We start from the raw sequence: 22500 nt of genomic DNA, 5'->3' as shown, positions 1-22500 counted from the left end.
CAAATACTGAATCCTCCTGGAAAGACACCAGAAAGTAAGCTAATTACTGAAGTCAACCATCTTTTGCTTGAACTGTGGCACCATTCATGTGAAGATAGAATGCTGCTCTTTGCAAGGCACACACCTGCCTGAGACACATATTCAGACAGATCAACAATGTCTCTCTCCATATAGTCCAGGGAAGTATGTCATTAATGCCCACATGGACTATGACAGAATCATACTGGTACCAGTGGTGTACTGACTTGACTGCATGTGTAACTTGGTGGATTCTGGTTCCAGATAAGCAACTAACTGTTATCTTCTCTTTGTTCAGTCTGGAGAGTGGGGCATGTGTGTCATACAATGGAATTCCCTATGACAAGAGTCCTGGATAATGTGATGGCTTGCCTGATGGGCTTTGCTCTTGGAGCTCCACTGAGTGTAGACGTACGCGTGGTGTGTAGTGTTACTTTTGCTTTTGGCGAGTGCTTTAGAGATCACGGAGGACAGACATTGCTGTTTACAGGCTTAGGAGATCTTTGAGGTTTGGGAAGATTGCTTTTTAGTGCCTCGGCATAGCTTAGTCTGTGTGTGTGGTGGATGTAGTGTGTGTGCTCTTGACAACCTTGTTTGTATGTAAGATTTTTGCCTCCAGTGAAATTGTGTATATGCATCTCTCCCATAATGTAGCTGTTAAGGATTAAATGGTAGTCTGAACACAAGACAATTGCTGCACTGTATCAGGAAGACCATACCCACCTGCCGGGCTACAAATACAGTTGGAAATTGCATATCCATATTGTTCCAGACATGTATTTGGTGGGCTACTGCAGCTCATGGACTAGGTTATATAGAGATCTCCTTGAGTGGTCACTGGAGTTTGGCACTAGACTTAGTTAGATTGTGTTAAGATTTGAGAGTGGTGCTGCACATTTAATGTGTTGGAGACCATATGTAGTACAGGCGGTTTACTCAAGCACAATACTGGTTTGTTGGGTGGCCACTTAAAGTACTTAAATAGGCTACACAACTGGCAATAGCAATGAAAGAGGGAAAGGGGGGACTTTGGAAGCTGTATGACTATAAAAGGGGTGGAAGCAACAGACACATACTTTTAAAACCAAAACAAAAGAATGGAGGAGTGGGGAAAAATTCAAACTGGTGCTCTAGTCCTATGGTTAGAATTTAAGAAACTTTTAGCTTAATGTCTGAGTGTGTGTGTGGGGCGGCAGACTCAAAGAATAGGGGAAAAAACAGTATCAAGTTAAACAGAAATGTACTGAAATGCAACTTTAAGCAGGTATATAGAACTATAAAAATACTGAAACACAAATATTGGAGCAGAATTCACAATACTGCCACTACTGCAATCCTATCACAGACTAAGGCACCAGACTACTGTAATGCATCTTTAAGCATGTACATACATCTATAAAAAGTAATGAAGCACAAATCCTGGAACAGCATTCACAATATTGCCACCACTTCAAGGCTACCACAGACTTATCAGAAATTTGCCAGTAATACTGTCATAAATGACTAAATGGAGGTAATTCTACCTTTGGGAAAAAAAGTGAAGTACAATGTATAAACAATGTTGAAACTGCACAGTAATATACAAGCTTCACATAACTGCAAATGGCTAAGCTCACAGAACAATTTTAAAAAAGTGCAAACATTTTTCGCTAAACCATGGACAAAAGGCAGAGAAGTACAAAAAGTATCACCACACAGGTCACTATAACCACAACGTGAAATATTTATGAAAAGTTTAAATAAAGGCATTTTTCTTCCCTTTTGATGAAAGCCTTGTATCTCACACCTCTCATTGACAACACTGTGGGAATACATTAATAAGTTAAAAGAACACCTTGTTTAAGAATTCTGGATCAGTAACACACACACGTTTGCAGTAATGTAGGGTTCTTCAAATAAAATGTATCGACTAGCAACTCTGCTGTTTTAAATGCAAAATGGTAATTTATCCTGCACACTGACTAAAACAGAGTACAGGAACACGTGAGATTTTAGCATCATGTTTACATTCAGAACTTTAAGTACTGCACAAACTGCTTTCCTGCTAAAGCAAAATAATGGGTATAGTTCCCCATACTAAAGGGGTGGCGTAAGCCACAAAACGATGGGCTAGGCTTGTAAATGCCCTCGGGCAGATAGCCTAGTATGAACCTATGAACCTATAAAGCGGGTTAAAACACGTTTGCCAAGACATACAAACAGTTTATAAGTAGAAACATGCACATATATACATACATAGAAACATACACAGTCTTAAAAAGGGTTGCCAAAAAAATTAAAAATCGACATAGAGCAAGTCATGTTAAATGTGTACAATGCACTCATTCACATAGTAGCACAAGCAAAGCACGTTTGATCTTTAAGCATACAGCCAAAACTCCACACTATAGACAAACATCAGAGTAAAGCAATACTGATTTCATGAACTTTAATTATGTTCTGATAATGACGAGGTTAAATTCTCGACACAGTATTAAATATCCTAAACGTATAGAAGAAACTAAACTATACTACTATACAAACTGCCGAACAATGCAAAGTCCTCCACTGTGTTATAACCTACGCCTACTCCTCATAGCACCACTGACAGGTGCTTCTTGCCTATTATGCCAACCAATCATAACTGCCGAACTACACTGTTGCATGGTTTATTATCACAAAGGTATGTATACCCAACATTTTGCATGCACATTAAACAATTAAATGATTCAGCACTACAATAATGCAACTACAACAACTACACTGTCCTGTGCAAACTGTCTTGTATAGGCCATTTGCTCTTCTTATTGGACAGTATAAAAAGTGTACAATCCAACTAACGACAATATTCACAATGAGCAAAACACAGAAATGGACTTTTGGTGTGCAATATGACAATTAAAAAATATATACCTCCGATACAAACACCTGCAACTATAAATTTCTTTTTATGCCGTTTTATGAAATTCCACACCGGTTTCAGCATTTCCAAGCGCTGTGGCCCCGAGACAGCCCAAATACAGAAACCAGCTAAGTATCAATCCGAAAACCTCTAACCCAGTTACCTGCTTTGGAGCCACTACAATGCCTGTCACTCCTGTTTTCAACTTTCGACAGGAAAGTCTGCAGACAGTCTTTAATCCCTTCCGTTCGGAAACTTCGGCTTGTGGTTGCTGTTCCGCCCTTAGTAGATATTGAACATGTTGGTGCACTAACGAAATTAGTGTGTTTTCCCTGAAAAAAAGTGCAGTACTGCTGTGAACTGTATAATGATATTTTGGAGGAGTGTATGCTGAGAGGCAGTTTTTCTAACTGGGTTCTGTTAAATGCACATTGGCTTTTGTTCCTTTCATGGAAGATGGAAACAGGAAGGATGAAACTTTTCGACCAACTTCGGAGCAGATCGAGAGATGGATGCACAGAGCCTTTGAAATGGTATTTGTGATTGTGTACATTTTTGTCATTATGTATGAATCTTTATGTGTTGCATTTGTATTTTTCTAAAATTGTATGAATTTTTCACATATCTTCTGAAGATTCTAAATGGTTATCTCAAGAATTTGATGCAGAATACGAGCAGTTAAAAGCAAGTCAGGACATCGACTAGGGTTGTCACCCTTTCAAATGCCCAAAGTGGGATTTTTTTTTGTAGAAACGTGAGATTTTGCAGGACAAATCATACCCACAGCCAGTGCAAAGGACAGAACTTCACTTTTTTGTCAAAATAAAAGCTTATTTTTATAGCATTTATGTTGCTTATGCTATGTTATATACTATTTATGTGTGTCAGATACAAAATAAATGTTTTATGCAACTATTTTAGAAAGCTTAAGAAATATATTTTGTCTTAAAATCTCAGGACATTTGCGATTTTTAGTTTTTTCGCAGGACACAACTGCCCAAAGTGGGATTGTTCTTCGCAAAGAGGGACAGGTGGTAACCCTAACATCGACAGCTTAACATGCTTAATTAGGGACAGGGAAGAATTGGGATGGGACAGATAAGGGTAGAGTTTATTATGAATACGTGGCCTTGTAAGACAAAATAAGTAGGGGTTACACCCTTTGCTGCAGAAAAGAGCAGAAGAAACTGAGACGAAATCCACCAACCCACTCCCTTTAATAAAAGCTAAAAGAACTGTAGCTTAAAGAAATTAGTGCCTTGGACATAATATACACCGTGGGCAGGACTACAAGGGTGCGGGGAAACCACAGTAATTGAAGGGCATTAACAGGCTGTTATCATAGTCAGATAAGGTGTATTTAACAAAATGTAAAGAGTTGCTAATGAAGCACTTGTTCTAGCACGTTTGTGGTTAAGTATAAATTGTTCTACTGATTTGCCCTGAACCTAAATTTCCCACTGGCTCCCTAAACCTTGGGGAGGAAGAAGTAGTTTAGGATTAGGGTTAGTGACCAAGGCTTGAGGCTATGGACAAAGACTGGGTGGGAGTTTTAGGGTTAGAATTAGGGTTCTGGGAGGGCCATAAACTGAGTGTTCTGATCATACAGAGAAATGTATACTTGCATACAGTTGCAGAAGGACATGGACAAGCGTTTCAGTATCAGCACTTACATTTGGTAATATGTGTCATGTGTAGTAACACTGACACATTGTGCAAAGCATTACTATACAGATGCATATTACCAAATGTAACAATGGTGTGTTGTGCACAGTTTTTAATTGCATTTTAATTCAATTGTGAACAAATAATTGTATCAGGTTTTTGATTTTTGTATCTCCAATCCAAAGATTACGCTTAGCCAATATTCATTAGTTTTTCAAACATAGTTTGATTTTCATTGTGTGTATCAGTGTTACTTCTGGGCATGAATCCAGAGAGGGCATGGGTGGAGTTTACTACTGCACACACTATGGGCTACTCAGAGTTAATTACATCTGGCATATTTGGAAGGCTAAATTGGTATGGTGGGCTGATTGGGGGTGGGGGTTGGGCATAGACTTTGGCAGCCTGTCTTCCTTTCAGTTAGTTGGGCTTCAGCTGTCCTAGGTAGCATGGGGCTTAAATGAGTGGTGGACTCTTGTATGTTTTATTTGGTAGCAGCAGGCTTGGGGTCAAGGCCCGAGTCCAAAGACTGGCTGACTGGTTTCACAGATCTCAGTCATTGTTGTGGGCTGATATGATTTTTAGAGAAATGTTTACTTTGCATGAGATGGTTGATGGATTGTTGCCAGTTTATTGGTCCAATTGGTTGCCTTCCATGTCCTGCCCTTTAAATAATAAAATACCAAATACATTTTTTTTTTTTTTGCACTGACGGGCATTATATCTTGATCAGTCATTTGGCTTGTAATAATTGGCACCTGAAGTAGAAATGCTTTCATGGTTACTTTGTAAGTATGAGCATGTTTATTTTCATTCTAAGGCAAATATTGGTACGGATCAGTTAAAATGTTAAGTAGAATTAGACTTTTTAAAAGTAAGCAGAACAAGTTATTGAGTTAAAATCTGGGATATTTGAGAGGTATGCAGTGCATATTTGTAGGTCCTTTTTTTTTTTTTAACTTCGATATTTTGTAGTCTTGTCAGTTAACTCTATGGTGGTGTGCTATTATTCAAAGAAAAGAAAAACAAATTAAATTAAAAAAAGGACAAGCCTCTTTAGAATTAACTTGCCACATTTCTGTTTGTTTATTACCTGCCTTCCTTCTCCATTCATAATTATACATTTTAATGCTTGAAGACAATTTGTTTTCTAGAACCAAAAAGTACTTTAGAAGAATTCATAAAGCTAAACAATGTTACAATGTATCTGAGTTTATGCCTTATTTTAACCCCTTAGTATTGGGTTTTCCTAGTGGAACTTGCTGTTGCCTGATCTAATTCCAGAAGCATTTTTGAAGCATCTTACCCTTTTGTAAGGATATGAAGATTTTTATTGTCATGACATGAGAGTCATGGCTTAGTGGTAGGTCATACAGACTAGTGTTACCAAGGTCCTGGGTTCGAGACTGACAGTGGATATTTAGGGGTTGGGAGGGTGGCCTAATGGTTAAGGTGTTTGCCTTACAAACACAAGGTGCAGGGTTTGAGTCTCACAAGGGATAATTGACTAGGCTTAAAATGGCTCACAAGGGCAGTTAGCTTAGTACTAACCTATGAACCTATGACAATGATGTAGTGTAGTGTATATCATGCATTTCTTTTATTCTGTAGATCTAAAAAGTGATATGTTCCTTCATGTGACATCATTGGTGAAGGAATTGTCTTTGGTGCTGGTGGATGCCAAACTTCTGATGTGTTGAGTACAGAGCTGAACTTGTTAATTCATATATTACAATACATACTGTATTTTTAATTGTGCAGAATTTGGTGAGTGTGAGAGTGTGAGTGTGTGAGTGTGTGTGTGTGTGTGAGTGTGAGTGTGTGAGTGTGTGTGTGAGTGTGTGTGTGTGTGAGTGTGTGTGTGTGTGAGTGTGTGTGTGTGTGTGAGTGTGTGTGTGTGTGAGAGTGTGTGTGTGTGTGAGTGTGTGTGTGTGTGAGAGTGTGTGTGTGTGTGAGAGTGTGTGTGTGTGTGAGAGTGTGTGTGTGTGAGTGTGTGTGAGAGTGTGTGTGTGTGAGTGTGAGTGTGTGTGAGTGAGTGTGTGTGTGTGTGAGTGAGTGTGTGAGAGTGTGTGTGTGTGAGAGTGTGAGAGTGTGTGTGAGAGAGTGTGAGAGTGTGTGTGAGAGAGTGTGTGAGAGAGTGTGTGAGAGTGTGTGAGAGTGTGTGAGAGTGTGTGAGTGTGTGTGAGTGTGTGTGAGAGTGTGTATAGAGTGTGTATAGAGTGTGTGAGTGTGTATAGAGTGTGTGAGTGTGTATAGAGTGTGTGAGTGTGTATAGAGTGTGTGAGTGTGTATAGAGTGTGTGAGTGTGTATAGAGTGTGTGAAGTGTGAAGTGTGTGAAGTGTGTGAAGTGTGTGAAGTGTGTGAAGTGTGTGAGTGTGTGTGTGAGTGTGTGAGAGTGTGTGAGAGTGTGTGAGAGTGTGTGAGAGTGTGTGAGAGTGTGTGAGAGTGTGTGAGAGTGTGAGAGTGTGTGAGAGTGTGTGAGAGTGTGTGAGAGTGTGAGAGTGTGTGAGAGTGTGTGTAGAGTGTGAGTGTGTGGAGGAGTGTGTAGAGTGTGTAGAGTGTGTGTGTGTGAAAACGTTGTGGAGTCTCCGGAGTGTGTGTGAGAGAGAGTGTGGAGAGAGTGTGTGCGTTAAAAAAAGTTGTGGAGTCAGGGTAAGAGGTATCACATTTTTGTTAATGGGTAAGCAGGAAGCAGGGTTCATCCTTTGGGTCAAGCTACAAGGAGTCAGTTGTCTTGGAAAGTCTAATTTTTCATTTGGTGGGAGCAATGATTTTGGATTGCACTTCAAGTTGCAAACATCTTTTCAGCTGAGACTTCTTTGCCAAGTTGAAAACCTTTTTAAATCTAGTAAGTGACTTATTAGACAGCTTTTCATCTGTGATACAAGAGGCGACCTTTATTAATTTTTTTTCATAGATGCTTCACCACCAGAAATTGTTGTTCCATATCAAGTAAAGTTGCATTGATCAAACAGTGTGTTGGCAGCTGGGTATAGAATTTACCACTTTTGTGGGGATGTTCTTCTACAAGATTTGTGGGTGCATATCATTCTGTATGGTCACTGCAAAACGGAGATCATTTCAAAGTTAAAATGTATTTGAAGTTCATTGTTGACTCGAACTCCTGGTGGTCAGGGAGAGCCAGCCTTTAAAGTCATTGATAGGTAAATGAGTAATCAAAAATGTTCTTTCTCATTTTGAAAGCAGAAGATGGGTGGGGCCATCATAAGTCTAAATTCAATTTAAAGTCTTCAGATTCTTCACCCCCTCTCTCAAGTGGCACCTGTAGCAGCTTTATTTTGAAGGACGAGTGGTGATGTAATACCATTATTCAACCTCTATAGGAGACTTTCCAGGGTTTCACATTTGTCGTTATTCAAGCTTCACAAGAGAGCTCTGAAGTCGTAAGTGGAGAGTCATTACTTTAATTTGCAGTGCACCCCTTCAATGTATTGGGAACTCTTCTAGTATTTATCAGTTGTCTGGCTTCCACAGTGGCAGTGTTAAAGCTGAAAAAGCCTCCGCATTTTCACTTGCATAGGTGACTGTCTAAAAATGACTTGTTGTCAGGATTCTCTTGGAGTACCTGGCAATGGTCATTTACTTTTTTAGACTCTCTTTAGGAGTTTCCATTATTGCTCCTAGTTTGCAGTCATCTGCGAACTTTGTTAGCCAAAGACCTTCTGTGTTAGCCTGTACTTCAGAGAAGTAGATACCAAACAGGAGAGGACCCAGGACTGAACCTTGTGGTACTCCACTTGTCACTGGTCTGAAGTCAGATTTGGAGTCTGCTACTTTCACAGTGTGGGTTCTGTCAGTTAGCCAGTTGGCAACCCATCTTGTGACACAGACTCACTAAACTAGGTATAAAGCCCTTTCTATAATTCCAGAGTAGGGAATGGTGTTGAAAGCCTTGGTGAGATCTAGATAGGCTGTGTGAACCACCTTACCCTCGTCTATGGCTCTGGTGACTGCTTCAAAGAAGTCTGTCAGGTTTAGGAGACACGATCTGCCTTTTACAAACCCGAACTGGGTGGGGTCCAGAGTTTGGAGATTACCAGTGTCTTTGTTTATAAGTTCCATGATGATACGTTTCATGGCCTTGCAGACCTGGCTCATCAAGGTAATGGGGTGGTAGTTCCCGGGGTCCGTGTTGGATCCCTCTTTGTGGAGTGGGGTAACTGTCGCTGTGTGCCATTCAGTGGGCACAAAGCCTGAGGTGAGGCTATGATTGAACATGGTACTTAGGTGGGGTGCCAGTTCGTTCTGTAGTCAGTGTAGAACACCGCCTGGGATGTTGTGAGATCCCATGGATGCTGTGTTCTTGGCTTTGGAGAATGTGGTTTATACCTGTGCAGCCGTGATTACATGAACTTTGCATTCTTCCGGTATAGAGATGGGCCCTTTAGGGGGCTGAGAGGGGGGGTAAAGTTAGCACTGAATCTTATCTGCCAGGATGTTGGCAATATCAGTTGGTTCTGTATATTTAGTGCCATTGTGCTGTAACTCTGAGCAGATCTGAGTGTTGCCATTGAGATTCTTGACATAGCTATAGAATGCTTTGCAGTTGTCTTTAGAATCAGTGGCGATTTTTGTTTTTGTAACTAGCTTTGGAGGATTTTATGAGGGATCTCAGCTTCTTACTGAGGATGACCAGGGAGTTCCTCCAATAATGGGATTTTATTCTCTTGCAACAGTTTCTTTCTTCTGTTGTAGAGTTTGTTTATGGCAGGGGACCTCCAGATTGGCTTCATTTTTTTGGAGGATAGCATCTTGGTTCTGTTAGGGATAGCACGATCCATGCACTCATGTTAAGTGCTTATAAAGTGCAATTGTGTAGGATTCAGCTGTCATACCTCTGTTGTCTGTCTGGATGGGTGTCGTGAAGTTTGCCACTTCTGTCTTAATAAGTGTAATGTTGGCTTTGGAGAAATTTTTTTCCCTGATGGGGGGTGGGGGGCGGGATGTGGATGTCTAGGGTAATTAGCTTGTGGTCGGATTTGACCAACGACGAATTGACCTTTGGTGTGGAACACCGATCACCCATGTTGGTAATGACCAGATCTAGGATATTGCTGCCCTTAGTGGGAGTGTGATAAGTTGATCCAAGGTGTTTGGAATTTATGAATTCCAGAAAACGTTGAGCAAAAGAGTTGGTACATCATTAGTTTTCCCAGTTAATGGTGGGGTAGTTGAAATTGCCCATTATTAGGTTGTTGGGTTGTACCCTAATATTTTCCAGTTTATCAAGAAGTGAGGAGTGGGAACCTTGGGGCATAGTGGGGGATCTGTAGCAAGCTACAATTTGAATTGCGGTCTTGCCCAGAGTTGGTTGCACTTGGATAATCTCAGATGCATTATGCTGAGCAACTAGCCTGGAGGTGTGGATATCCTTAATGAATATGGACACACCTCTGCCTTTAGTGTTTCGGTCAAGGTTAGGTGGCCGAAAGGTGTGGTATGAATTTATATCATGGTAATGCAGGGGTGCTCTATGGAGCCTTGAACCAGGTCTCTGACACTGCACAGATGTTGATGTTCTCCATTTTAAGGAGTGCCTTGAGTGAGTGCATTTTGAGGTTTAGACTTCTAGCATTACACTCAGATTTTGCTTGCTTGTACCTGTTACTGTGGTGGATTTGTCATTTGAACCTTGCCCAAAAAAGGCACTGTAGGGGTGGCAAGAGCCTTAGCCAGTATCCAGAATCCCAAGGGCGACAAGTGCAGGCCATCACTGGCAAAGCATCGTGTTCTGTCGATCATGTCATCCCAGGCAGACAGATACTGAACCCCCTTAGAATGACACCAGAAGCTTAGCCAATTGTTGAAGTCAATCATTTTGTCCTTGTACTGCGGTATCATTCTGGGCGATGGCAGGATGCTACTCGGGGCTAGGATAATACCTGTCTGGGCTACAAGATCGGAGAGCTCTTCCATGTCTCTTTTAATGTAGTCCAGGGAGGTACGTCTCTGGTCGTTCACACCAACATGGACAATGACAGAGTCATATTTGTACTTGTTGTGGAGTGACTCGAGTGCATGGGTTATGTGACTGATCCTGGCACCCGACAGGCAGCTGACAGTAACCTTCTTCTTGTTTAGTCTGGTGAGTGGGACATCGGTGTGCCTGACTATAGAGTCACCTATTACTAGTGTGTTGAGTGTGTTGTTTTGCCTTATGGACTTTGGTTGATTGGCACACTGAGTCTGTGGCCTGTGTGTCATTTGGGTTGTGTTGGGGGGGTGGAGGTTGCTTGTGTTTCTGCTTTGGAGGTCTCTGTTGCTTGAGCAAATTATCATTGAGAGCCTCCGAATGTTTTTTTGTTTCTGTGTGTGGATTTTGGTGGTATAGGTTTTGAGGGACTATGTGATATGTGGTGTGGTGCAAGTGTTTACCTTCTCCTCTTCACTATCTAGTCCAGTCTTTGCTGAAGAGAGCTTTGCTTCCAGTTTGGCTGTACAAGTGCATCTCTCACAGGTTGTAGTGTTGGGTGGTAGGAGGAGAGGGTTGTCTGTGTACATGCAGCAATTGCTGCATTGCCCCAAGATTCGCAGATTCATCAGGTAGACAGGAGAAAACCTTGGGGGGCTGACCCTTGGACATGCCTGGATAGGTGCTTATTTATTAAGTACTAAAAACTGTTTTCCTATAGATAAGGGAGGAAAGTTGAGTGCTGTTGTAATCACTAGCTTATTTAGTGCTTGCAGCGAGTTCTGAACAAGTGCTGAGCTCAAAGAAACAGGTTTGAGTGCTAAAACAAGAGCAGATTTTATGGTACCGGGAATAGTTAAGCAGCGATACATAAAGTGTGTTTTTTTTTTTTTTAACACTAGCAAATGAGCAAACTGATTTGAACAAATTAACCAATTGACCAATAAGAGCTAAAAACTGAGCCCTGTTCCAGCAGTCTTTGATCAGACAAGTTCTAACTGCACACTCCTGCCCCTAAGGTGCAGGGGAACCTTCTCCAAAAAAAGATGGCCTGGATTAGTGCGTTATACAAACAAACCTAGATTCAGCAGGTCTGATTTCTAGTCTATGCTATAGCAAACAAGGTGTACCAATTTCAGAATGAAACAGTTCAAATAAGCAGGCACAATAAGCTTCTAATCAGAAACTCTCAGCTCAGAAGGGCAGAATCTACCCTCTCCTCCCACAGGAGTGCAGACCACACATTCTTAATGTAAAACAACTGGTCTGAGGCCCAAGTGTGTAAACCAAAGGCTTAGAATAACAGTTACAATTTAATCAGGCTACTACCAAGCAGTAATAAATGCAGCAGAATAAGGACAATTGAGTACTTTCAAGAAGAGGCAAAAGCAAAATAATGTAATAAAGTAGGAAGAAACACAAATATAGTAAGAGCAGATGAATAAAGTGCATTTTTTTTTTTATTTCTCAGTATTAGGCAGAATGAGCTAATGACACTGGAGGGTCACAGATCAAATATACAGCAGGGGCAGGCAGTTGCAAAGCCACCAAGTATAAGAAGAAGAAGATACCAATAGGGAGGGAGGGTGGGAACACGCACGTTGTTAGACCACTATTTAACACAGCAGGAATAAGGGTGGGAGGAAAAAACAGCAATTTCAGCATAGATCAGAAGCCAACAAATATATATCTAAATCAATCAAGCAAAAAAAAATTAGGATAATACAGAACTTTGAAAAGAAGTGCCAGAAAAATAGGGTTTATATCGAAGTAGTAAAACTTAGAATGTTATAATATTGAACCCAAAACAGCTTACGCTGAAAATAGCGAAGCTGCAGAACATCAACTTCTTTCCTAGGGAAAGAATTCGGTGGGCTGTTTCTGCTGCTTTGCTGTTTTCTCCACTGTGGTGCGAAGGTTACGGATCAGGTTAAGATAAGTGTGCGAATGGACCGGGTTAAGGTGAGTGTAGGAATGGGATAGTTAGGGAACTTAGGGTTAGGTAGTGGGTAAGGTGAGTGTATGTTTGTTAGGGGCCTTAGGGTTAGGGAGAGGGTAAGGTGAGTGCGCGATAGTTACCGACCTTAGGGTTAGGGTTTGGGTTAAGGTAAGTGAATGGATAGTAGTACGGTTTAGTGTAGGGTTAGAAGTAGGATTTTTAAGTGTATATGTGTGGATTACTTTTTTTGGTGTGCTTGTGTTGTGTGTGTGTGTGTTCGCTGTTCTGAGCTTTCGATTTATATCACATTTCGAAATTCCAAGATGTCATGTGGTCCAATCTCGCCTACATTCTTACTCACTGGTTCGGAGCCGAACATCGGCTCCAACTCGGCCAACTTTATATTTTTCTAGCACGAAGTCTCTAATTGGCTGGGCTAACCTGGTATCCCATGTTGCACCGCTCCACAACCCCAGATCTCGTTTGCTGCTCGTGGAGCTAGGACATGGTCTTGCTTGGCTGTGGCTAAGTACATTTAAAACTTCTTTTTCTAGTGAAAAGTTGTTCTCTTTCTTCACAAAAGCTATTTTAATAGCTATTTTGCTTATTATTAACGTTTTTTTTTTGTGGTGTGAGTGTTAGTTTGTGGTATCCCTCCGTTCCTACGGGCTAGGCCCATTTTAAGTTAGAGGACCTAGTCCTCCCTCCATTTTTGTGGTTTGTCTGAGGTAAACGTTTGTCCTTTGCTAACAGTGTGTGTCTTGTTGTGAGGTCAGAATCGTTTAACTAGAGATTCTGTCTTTTGATTGTTACTGGTAGTTTCCTGCCTTATCCGTTGTGGCCTACAGTCCTGTGTCTGTGGTTGTATACTGTGGTTTGGCCATTATGTCTAAGGATCAAAAAGAACACAAACCCTCTGGGTTTAAGAAGTGTTCTAAATGTCGCTACAAGATGTCCATAACAGATGGACATGCTGTTTGTGTATACTGCTTGGGGGCTATACATTTACAAGAGTCCTGTAGTTTTTGTCATGCTTTTAGCCCCAGGGTTCTACAGGAGAGAAAAAAATAAACTTATACTGAAAGGCCTTCTTAAGCCTTCCTTCGAGGAGTCCTTGGACTCTTCCTCTGGTTCACAGTCTAAAACCAAGACTTCTAAAGCCAAGAAAAGATCTCTGGCTCCATCGGTTACATCGGACCCACTGGAGAAGACTACCAAATTGGACTCGACCTCCTCGGCTCCCTTGTCCTCGGGGCCGCAGAAGGTAGCTGTGATTCTCGAATCTGCCTCGGCTCCGATCCTGTTAGTGCCCATTTGGAGCCGATCTCCTAGTGTCGGACAAGGATCTCCAGATAGGAGATCACAATCACCTTCTCTCTCCTCCAAATCCTCCAGACTCTCTGATTTGGATGTGGATAGGGTGGTCCAGAGGCTCCTGCAGTCGCCGGTTTTGGCTAAATTATTTTCGGCTCTGACCCAGTCGTCTCCGGAGCCAGTCCCGATGAGTGCGCCCATGTTTCCTCCTCCGAGCACCTCCTTGTCTTCAGAGCCGGAGTGTTCGGCTCCGGGTGATGTTTTGCCAGCACCGATACCTCTTAAGACCTTATCGGTGCCGACGTCGGCTCCTACTATGTCGGCTCCGTCCTCTGGTTTCAGAACCCGGGTGTCCTCTGTCGAGCCCGAGGGGGATACTTCGGGACTTTTGTTGGTCCCGAGTCTCCCTCTTGGTGCTTCGGCTCGGGGAACCTTGGTTCCGATCTTGGCCTCGGAGGTGGGTCGATCCTCGGATTCGGGGGGACCCGCCTTCGAGGCCATGAGGAGCGCACTGGCCAGATCCTCAGTCACATCACCCGGATCGGTCATTCCATCCCCCTCCACGCCGGCGAGAGCCTCTGATGCCCCTCTATCGGTTGACGGTGGAGCCCCAAGGTCTGGGGACACCCCCATGAGCGGCCCCCAACTTTCTGAGGGCCCCTCAGTCTGTCCCTGAGGAGCTCCCAAGGAAGAAATTGTGCCAGAGGAAGCACATAGACTCCCAGGATGAGTCTCTCACCTCTGATACTGACCTCGAGGAGTCGGAGGGGTCCCCTAAGTCGTCCTCCGATGACGTCTCTTTCTCCGACATCCTGGAGATTTTGAGGCAGAGAGGCGGCTGGTCGTCCAAACCCCCCTCTGAGGAGGAGTCTGTATTCCTCAAGGCCTTTGGGGCTCAACCTTCCTCCTCCTGGGTGTCTCCACCCTTCGTTGAGCTCCTGGATTTGATCTGGCGAAGGGCGTGGGAGACTTCTGATTCAGTGGAACCGGTACTGAAACGTCTTAATAAATTTCTGTCAGCTCCCCCTGGGAAAGAGTTCCTGTCCAAAGGGGTTTCTGTGGATGCCATGGTGGTGGCGGCGGCAACTCAGCAGGAAGTAGCAGAGTCTTCTTCCTCCGTCCATCCTCCTAACAAGGAGTCCAGGAGTATGGATCGGTACGGGAAGCGTACCCCTCTCTTCAGCGACCTTCACACTTCGGTCTCTGAACTCGCACTTCGGTCTCTGAACTATCTATGTCACTTTACTCTGCTCCAGAGAAATCTCCTTAAAGAGTTGGGAGATACTCTAATGGGTAACATACCTGAGGTGTTAACACAAACTGTTAACGCCCAGTTGTCTACTCTTGGATCGATTGTCAACTCGTCCATGAGGCTCATATCTTATGCAGCCGAAGGGGCGAGCAGGGAAGCTAGCTCAGGTGTAACCCTTGGATGCACCTGTGTCATTTCGTGGAGGCCTTCAAGTCTTCCTTCACTGATGCCCCTTTTGATGGGTCCTCACTTTTTGGGACCAAAGTGAAAGACACCCTCACCAGATGCGAGCAAGAGGGAAAGACCCTGTCTGCTGTAGGGGGCCATTTTTCCCTCCCATCTAGGCCTTACCCCAAGGCTCAGAGGGGAGGAAAAATGTGGTTCAAAAAGTCACAGAAGTCTTTCTCTGCTGGTCAAGGTGAGTCCCCCTCCAAAGGCAGAGGAGGGGTGGCTATTCTGGGAGACGCCGCCCTAGGGGCAGAGGAGGCCCTCGCAATTCGGGAGACCGTGATTCCTTTCGCGGGCCTTCCTATCATCGTCCCTGATGTATTGCCCGACTGTGCTATTCCGGAGCCAGTCGGGGGCCGCATTTCATTGTACCCGGAAGCCTGGGCAAGTATCATTCAGGATCGATGGGTGCTTCGTGTAGTTACCGGAGGTTATTCCATCCCATTATTGTCAAACCCTCCTCCACCCAAGAGAATCCCAGACGTTCCACCCAGTCAAAGGGATCGCGCAACACTAGAAATGTCAAAGTTGCTGGAAAAAGTAGTCATCCAACCTGTCCCCTCGGACCAGATCGGATTAGGGACTTACTCAAGACTCTTTTTGGTGGCGAAAAAAACAGGGGACATGAGACCCATCTTGGATCTCAGCCGACTGAACCACTACGTTCTGAAGTCCAAGTTCTGAATGGTCAACCTTCAGTCTATTTTTCCGTTACTGGGAAAAGAAGTATAGATGTGCCCCATCGATCTCAAGGATGCTTACTACCATATCAAAATGGACAGGGCATCCAGGAGTCACTTACGCTTCCGGCTGGGAGCCAGTCATTTCCAGTTTCGTACCCTGCCTTTTGGCCTCACCACAGCTCCCAGGGTGTTCACCAAGTGTTTGGCAGTGGTGACAGCTCACCTGAGATGTCAAGGATTCCAAGTGTTTCCATACCTGGACGACTGGCTCCTCACCGCCCCACCAGGCATCTTCTCATTCAGGCCAGGGAAAAGACCATTGCCATTTGTCATCAACTAGGGATTACCTTGAACTGGGGAAAGTCTGCTTTGCTGCCCTCACAGCGTGTCATATTTTTAGGTGCAGAGCTAGACACCGTTCACATGCGAGCGTTCCTGCCGCAAGAAAGGATAGAGGTGTTGCAGGTTCAGGTTCGCGCGTTGCTGCCCCTCAAGAAGGTTCAGGCCAGATGGGTCCTACAGCTCCTGGGATCCATGGCAGCCACCATCATGTTAGTGCCCCTGGCCAGGTTACACATGAGGCTTCTGCTTCTCTCGGCCCAATGGTCCTTTCAGAAACTTCCCACTGTCCCATCTGATCCTACTCACCGATCGATGCAAACAGGACCTCTGTTGGTGGATGAGTCCCACCAACTTGAACGAAGGGAATCCATTTATTCCTATGACTCCGGTTGCCACAGTGACCACGGACGCCTCCCAGATAGGGTGGGGGGGGGCATTATCTGGGCAGGACGGTCTAAGGCACCTGGCAGGATCCACGAGGTACATTTGCACATCAATGTTCTAGAGATGAGAGCGGTGTTACTGGCATTGCAAGCACTGCAGAGCTCTCTTCCCCTAGAAACGATTGCAATTCACTCAGACAACATGTCTGTTGTGTGGTACCTGAACAAGCAAGGGGGAACCAGGTCTTACCCCCTTTGCAGAGAGGCCATGCGAGTGTGGCAGTGGGCAGCGTCTTCCCAACGGTTCCTAGTGGCAACGCACATTCCAGGGAAGGCCAATGTGATGGCAGACAGGCTGAGCAGAGCTATTCTAATGCCTTACGAGTGGTCCCTGAACCGCCGAGTTGGGGAGCAGATTTTCAACAGGTGAGGTCAGCCTTGCTGCGACCTTTTCGCCAATACCCACAATACCAAGTGCAGCAACTACTTCACTCTGATCCCCCCCACAGGGGGAGTCACCCAGGAACGCTCTAGTCCACTATTGGCCTCCCGGTCTGCTCTATGCTTTCCCTCCGATTCCTCTGCTGCCAAGAGTGATCCAGAAAGCCATTTCCTTGGGAAGCAAGATGATTCTTATTGCCCCACACTGGCCTCGCCAAGTCTGGTTCTCCTTTCTTCATCAGTATGCAGTGGACAGTCCTTGGGCTCTGGATCCAGCACCAGACCTACTGACACACATGTCGGGACAGTCCCATCTCTCCCTGAGGACCCTCAGGTTGACAGCCTGGCTACTCCACTTCCATCTTTAGTCATACTTCATCGTTTTTCACCTGAGGTAGTACACATTTTATCTTCTCATAAATCTTCCACCAGGAAGATTTACTCCAGCAAGTGGAAAAGATTTTCAATTTGGGCTCAGGCCAAGGGACTGGATCCTTTCACAGCCCCCATCCCGGCTGTCTTAGATTTTTTTATCCACTCTCTCTTTCAGCAGGGTTCTGCTCCTGCCACCATTAAGGTTCAGCTGGTCGCTATCTCCAATTTTCATACCTCTTATGAACCTTCTCTCATGGCGCATAAGCTATGTAAGGCCTTTTTGAGGGGCACCTTGTTGCTTCGGCCTCCGATGTCGGAATCCATCTTGCCATGGGATTTAAATTTTGTGTTACAGGCCCTGACATCATCTCCTTTCAAACCAGCTGCCACCTGTGATTTAAAATTTCTGTCTTGGAAGACTGCATTTTTAATAGCTATCACATCAGCCAGATGGGTGTCGGAGATTCAAGCGTTGTCCATCAAATCCCTGTATTTAATATTTCATAAGGACATAGTTTCCTTGAGACCTAACCCGTCCTTCCTTCCAAAGGTAACCTCTGCCGTTAACCTCAATCAGTCCATTGAGCTGTCAGTTTTCTTTCCTCAATTTTCCAACAAGGTGGAGTTTGTTTCATCAATTGGACGTACACAGGCAGCTTCACTTTTACTTACACAGGACTAAACCATTTCGTAAGTCTGATCAACTCTTTGTGTCCTTCTCAGAAAATAGAACAGGTTTCCCTGTTTCTAAGATTACAATTTCCAGGTGGATTTCTGACTGCATCTCCTATGCTTACTCGTCGGCAGGCAGAGAGTTACCGTTCCCTGTCAAGGCTCACTCCACCAGGGCTATTTCACTCCAGACTATCCTTGGATGAAATTTGTGCTGCGGTCACGTGGACTTCTCTCCACACCTTCATTACTCATTACAAATTAGACATGGCTTCTAGGGGCCGGGCTTCCTTTGGTTCCACTGTTCTCAGGAGCATCTTCCATTGAGCCTCCCAGGATAGAGGTGCTAGGGACGCTGTCCCGTGAGTAAGATTGTAGGCGAGATTGGACCACATAACATCTACAAGTTATGTACTCACCATAATGCTTGATGTATGTGGTCCATCTCACCTCACATTCTTACGTTCCCTCCCACCTTCCCCCCTCCTGGAGGATTTGGAGGCGACATTTGTTTCAGGACCCTTCGGTATTGGTTATTTTTTCTTTGCTGCCCTGGTTAGTGTTCTACTCTTCCGACTGTGGTTTTGCATGAGGTGTGACTATGAGCTGCTGCAAACTAGATCTGGGGTTGTGGAGAGGTGCAACATGGGATACCAGGTTAGCCCAGCCAATTAGAGACTTTGTGCTAGAAAAATATAAAGTTGGCAGTCGGAGCCGATGTTCGGCTCTGAACCCATGAGTAAGAATGTGAGGTGAGATGGACCACATACATCAAGCGTTATGGTGAGTACATAACTTGTAGTTCAAGCTTATGTTATTCGGTATTTTGGGATTTCGATTATGTGATATACACCCGAAAAATATACTTATCACTTTATATTTCAATTGTTTCAGTAGCACTTTCAGTCCGAACACAAGGAGCTTCAAGCAATGAATGCTATGTTATGCGTTTCCTTTTGTGTACATTCTGCTTGGGTAGAAGTACAGGTGCACGTCATGTATTCTGGGAGTGTGCTAACAGTCCAGCTAATTTGGGCTCATCTTCATTTCCCCTTAAACATCATTTAATGTTTTTACAGCCTGGTTTAATATTCTGTTAATATTGTGTTCTTTGTTTTAAATGTAATATCATTTAGTTTATATCATCTGGTGTTATTTGTTATGAAATGCTGATTAAACAGAGCAGTTATTTCTTTGAAGTTGTGGGAAGCATTCATTGATGTCTCTCTGTTCTTGGAAATTAACTGAAAAAAAATCTTAAATATTACTTAGAAATACCTGGCTGTTTGGAGTACTTTAATTCATGTATGTACGCATGTTCGGTAGGGTCAAGGTTGATGTACAGCTTTCCTCTCTTCAGTTTCCCTGAAAGTCATCATATTGCTGTGGTCTTTAGAGATGATAAATGTCAAATTATATGGGCATTTTATTTCATTTTTAACAGCTACCCTTTTGTTGTATTTTATGAGCAGACATATTTGTTATGAGCAGATATGTCTGAAGTTTTTCTTTTGTGAATTGTTTGATATGTCTGGATAAAAAGTTTGTTCAATCCCTGGTGCCATGGCATAGAGGGATGAAGATCTGGCTGCAACCCTGGTGACTTGTTCAGTTAGTAGCAGAGGTCCTTTGGGTCTGGATGGGAGGATGGTGGAGACCAGCCTCTGCTGGCTTACCCTTCCCAGGAAAAATGATTTAGCATGACCCTTCACATTAGTGACACATATCAGAGTAATAGAAGTCACCTGATTTGTCATGCTAAAGGCACATACCAGTACTGAGTTAGGGAAGGTAGGTGTAGTGTTTGTGTGTTCCTTTCCCTTAGCCAGGCACTTGTTGCATGCAAGTTAATGCAATGCTTAATGGGAGCAAAGGGTAGACCTCTCCACAGGATCGGCAAGCTGGCCCTTTCCCTACCTCCAGTCTCTTAATGAATGGAGAATTTTATGAACCACTTGGACTTCCTGACTGGGAGTGAATGGGCCAAAGGGCAGTCACTTATCAGGAGAATGCCTAGCTCTTGCTCAAATGAATGGTTTGAATGGGTTTAGGTAGGAGAGACAATGGGGCAGGGTCCTTTGGAGAGACAGTGGGGCAGGGTCCTTTGGAAGTTGGGAAGGGGGAATCGATTTTATATATATAAAAAAAAAAAAAGGCAACCCAAACTTTAAATAAAAAAAAAAATACACTATTTGAAAAAATTGTTAGTTTTTTAATTTAAAACTATATTTTTACAATTCACATTCCTGGCCACCAAGGCCTGCCACGCACACAGTCTGAAACATGTTCATTGACTCATTACTAATCTCACAGTGCATTATCTGAAAAGACAAACTTGCCAAAGGACAATGTATATTGGAAAGCAGCAGGTCTGTCAAACCCCCTCCAAAGCCTTATGGCATTGCAGAAAACAGAGTAGAGCTGTGGTGAATATTCATACATCACATGTTGAATCTGCAACATGATGTATATTACTGGTATATACCAGTAAATGTCTGTACGGTGGGCTGCAGTCAGTTGATCGGATCCCCAAAGCTCAAATCATAGTTGCTCATGTATAATGGGTCACTGGCATTTTCTCATGATTCATTGCTCACACCTCAGTAGAGTGAGGTTTTAATAATCCCATGATAGTCATTTGTGGGGTAGTCCAAAGGCAGTGCATCTGAGAATGTGTGAGACAGTTGACAGTCCGTGGTTACTGTTTTTTCCTATATGTAGTGGCTTTGGAATTGGAACAGTGAAGTGTGTGTGTGTGTGTGTGTGTGTGTGTGTGTGTGTGTGTGTGTGTGTGTGTACTTGTACACATGCCCTCAGAGGGGCATGAGCGTTAGCAAAAATCTTTATTTATTTATCCATAAAACAAAGTCAAAGTTTACCAGAAAGGCCAAGTAATCAATACAATTCCACAGTTGAAGACGACCGACCCCAAAAAAGTTGTGAAACTGTCTTTAATGGACATAACAAAGGTGTAAAACAAACAGCAGTCAAAATTCGATCAAGCGCTTTCGCCTGGTTAATACCAGGCTTTATCAAGATGTAAACTAAAAAAACACATTGCTTTATATAGTCATTTACTGGTCACATGACCTACAATTAATTATAACTACGAATTCAATTAATTCTATTCTTAAAGACATCCTCACGTAGAATACTGTGTAGACCTTAATGCCTTATATTAAAACCAATATTTACAAAAAATATTGCAAGGGACATTGCAAGGAATGCTTGTAAAAGGCATTTGTACCTTTCTCCTTTGAAACATCATACAGATGTTCGTAAATTCTTTTCCTCAAAGATCTCTCAGTTTTGCCTAAGGCCCAATATGCAGTTGAAATTTATGGTTTTAGAACAGGTCACACAGAACCCAAGAGGGGGCGATTGAGAAACATTGCTGGAATACAGGGAATTGTTGTGGCAACTGAAGTTAAATGCCACTAGACCCCCCAAGGCTTAATGACAACGTTAGTATTGTCAGTGTACTGAAGATGAGGAGGGCAAGATTATAACAACATAGTATGAATCATAAATGTGTTGAATAACATCACATTCCACTGCAGTGCACATTTTATTCACGTATTTATTTATATATTTTCTTCATTTTTTTATTATTATTAGTTAATTTTGACGATCACAAATTTCATAAATTTTGTATTCCACTGCACGCTAGGTGCAGGTGTTGAGTATGCTTAACTTGAACACGTTTTATTTTGAATATGTTTCACTTGAATATGAATTTACAAGAATTTTTTAACAATAATTTATTAGTATGTGAACATATTTTTTATTTTTGTGCATAGGCATGTTTTTAAAACATTAAATTTTTTGTAAATATTGGTTTTAATATAAGGCATTAAGGTCTACACAGTATTCTACGTGAGGATGTCTTTAAGAATAGAATTAATTGAATTCGTAGTTATAATTAATTGTAGGTCATGTGACCAGTAAATGACTATATAAAGCAATGTGTATTTTTAGTTTACATCTTGATAAAGCCTGGTATTAACCAGGCGAAAGCGCTTGATCGAATTTTGACTGCTGTTTGTTTTACACCTTTGTTACGTCCATTAAAGACAGTTTCACAACTTTTTTGGGGTCGGTCGTCTTCAACTGTGGAATTGTATTGATTTATTTATCCATGTCACTTGACCTTGTAAAGTACATACATTATATGAATGTTTGTACACTCAGTCTGTCATGTGATTAAGCCACTGTGATAAACTCAGATGAGTTGAGCAGGCTTAGTGCATCCCTGTATGTTTGTAGCAATACAGAAAAAATGTCAGAACATGCCAAGGTAATGAAAACCAAACCACAGAACGTTGGATGTATTTGGATGATACAGCATACATATATTTAAAAAATGCAAAATGT

The 22500-nt window shown here is 42.9% G+C and overlaps 2 protein-coding genes across 7 annotated transcripts in view; one reads left to right on the top strand and one right to left on the bottom strand.

Annotated features, from left to right (window-relative positions):
* The window catches only part of PEX3 (peroxisomal biogenesis factor 3), a 988587-nt gene extending 985455 nt beyond the window's left edge, over positions 1-3132 (bottom strand). Inside the window, exon 1 of one of the 3 annotated variants that reach the window (XM_044060125.1) lies at positions 2911-3132. In XM_044060125.1, the coding sequence (XP_043916060.1) occupies positions 2911-2983 (73 nt within the window). In that variant the 5' untranslated portion in view covers positions 2984-3132. The remainder of the gene's footprint in view (positions 1-2910) is intronic. The other 2 variants (XM_044060118.1, XM_044060109.1) reach the window with 2 other exon arrangements.
* A 69-nt stretch (positions 3133-3201) lies between these two features.
* Positions 3202-22500, top strand: part of ADAT2 (adenosine deaminase tRNA specific 2) — a 649106-nt gene continuing 629807 nt past the window's right edge. For 2 of the 4 annotated variants that reach the window (XM_044060135.1, XM_044060139.1), the window contains exon 1: positions 3202-3432. In XM_044060135.1, coding sequence (XP_043916070.1) covers positions 3349-3432 — 84 coding nt within the window. In that variant the 5' untranslated portion in view covers positions 3202-3348. The remainder of the gene's footprint in view (positions 3433-22500) is intronic. The other 2 variants (XM_044060149.1, XM_044060143.1) reach the window with 1 other exon arrangement.

This window comes from Protopterus annectens, chromosome 1.part0, assembly GCF_019279795.1.
Source record: "Protopterus annectens isolate FY-2018-M chromosome 1.part0, PAN1.0, whole genome shotgun sequence".
Classification (NCBI taxonomy): domain Eukaryota; kingdom Metazoa; phylum Chordata; order Ceratodontiformes; family Protopteridae; genus Protopterus; species Protopterus annectens.
This window is presented reverse-complemented; position numbering and strand designations above follow the sequence as displayed.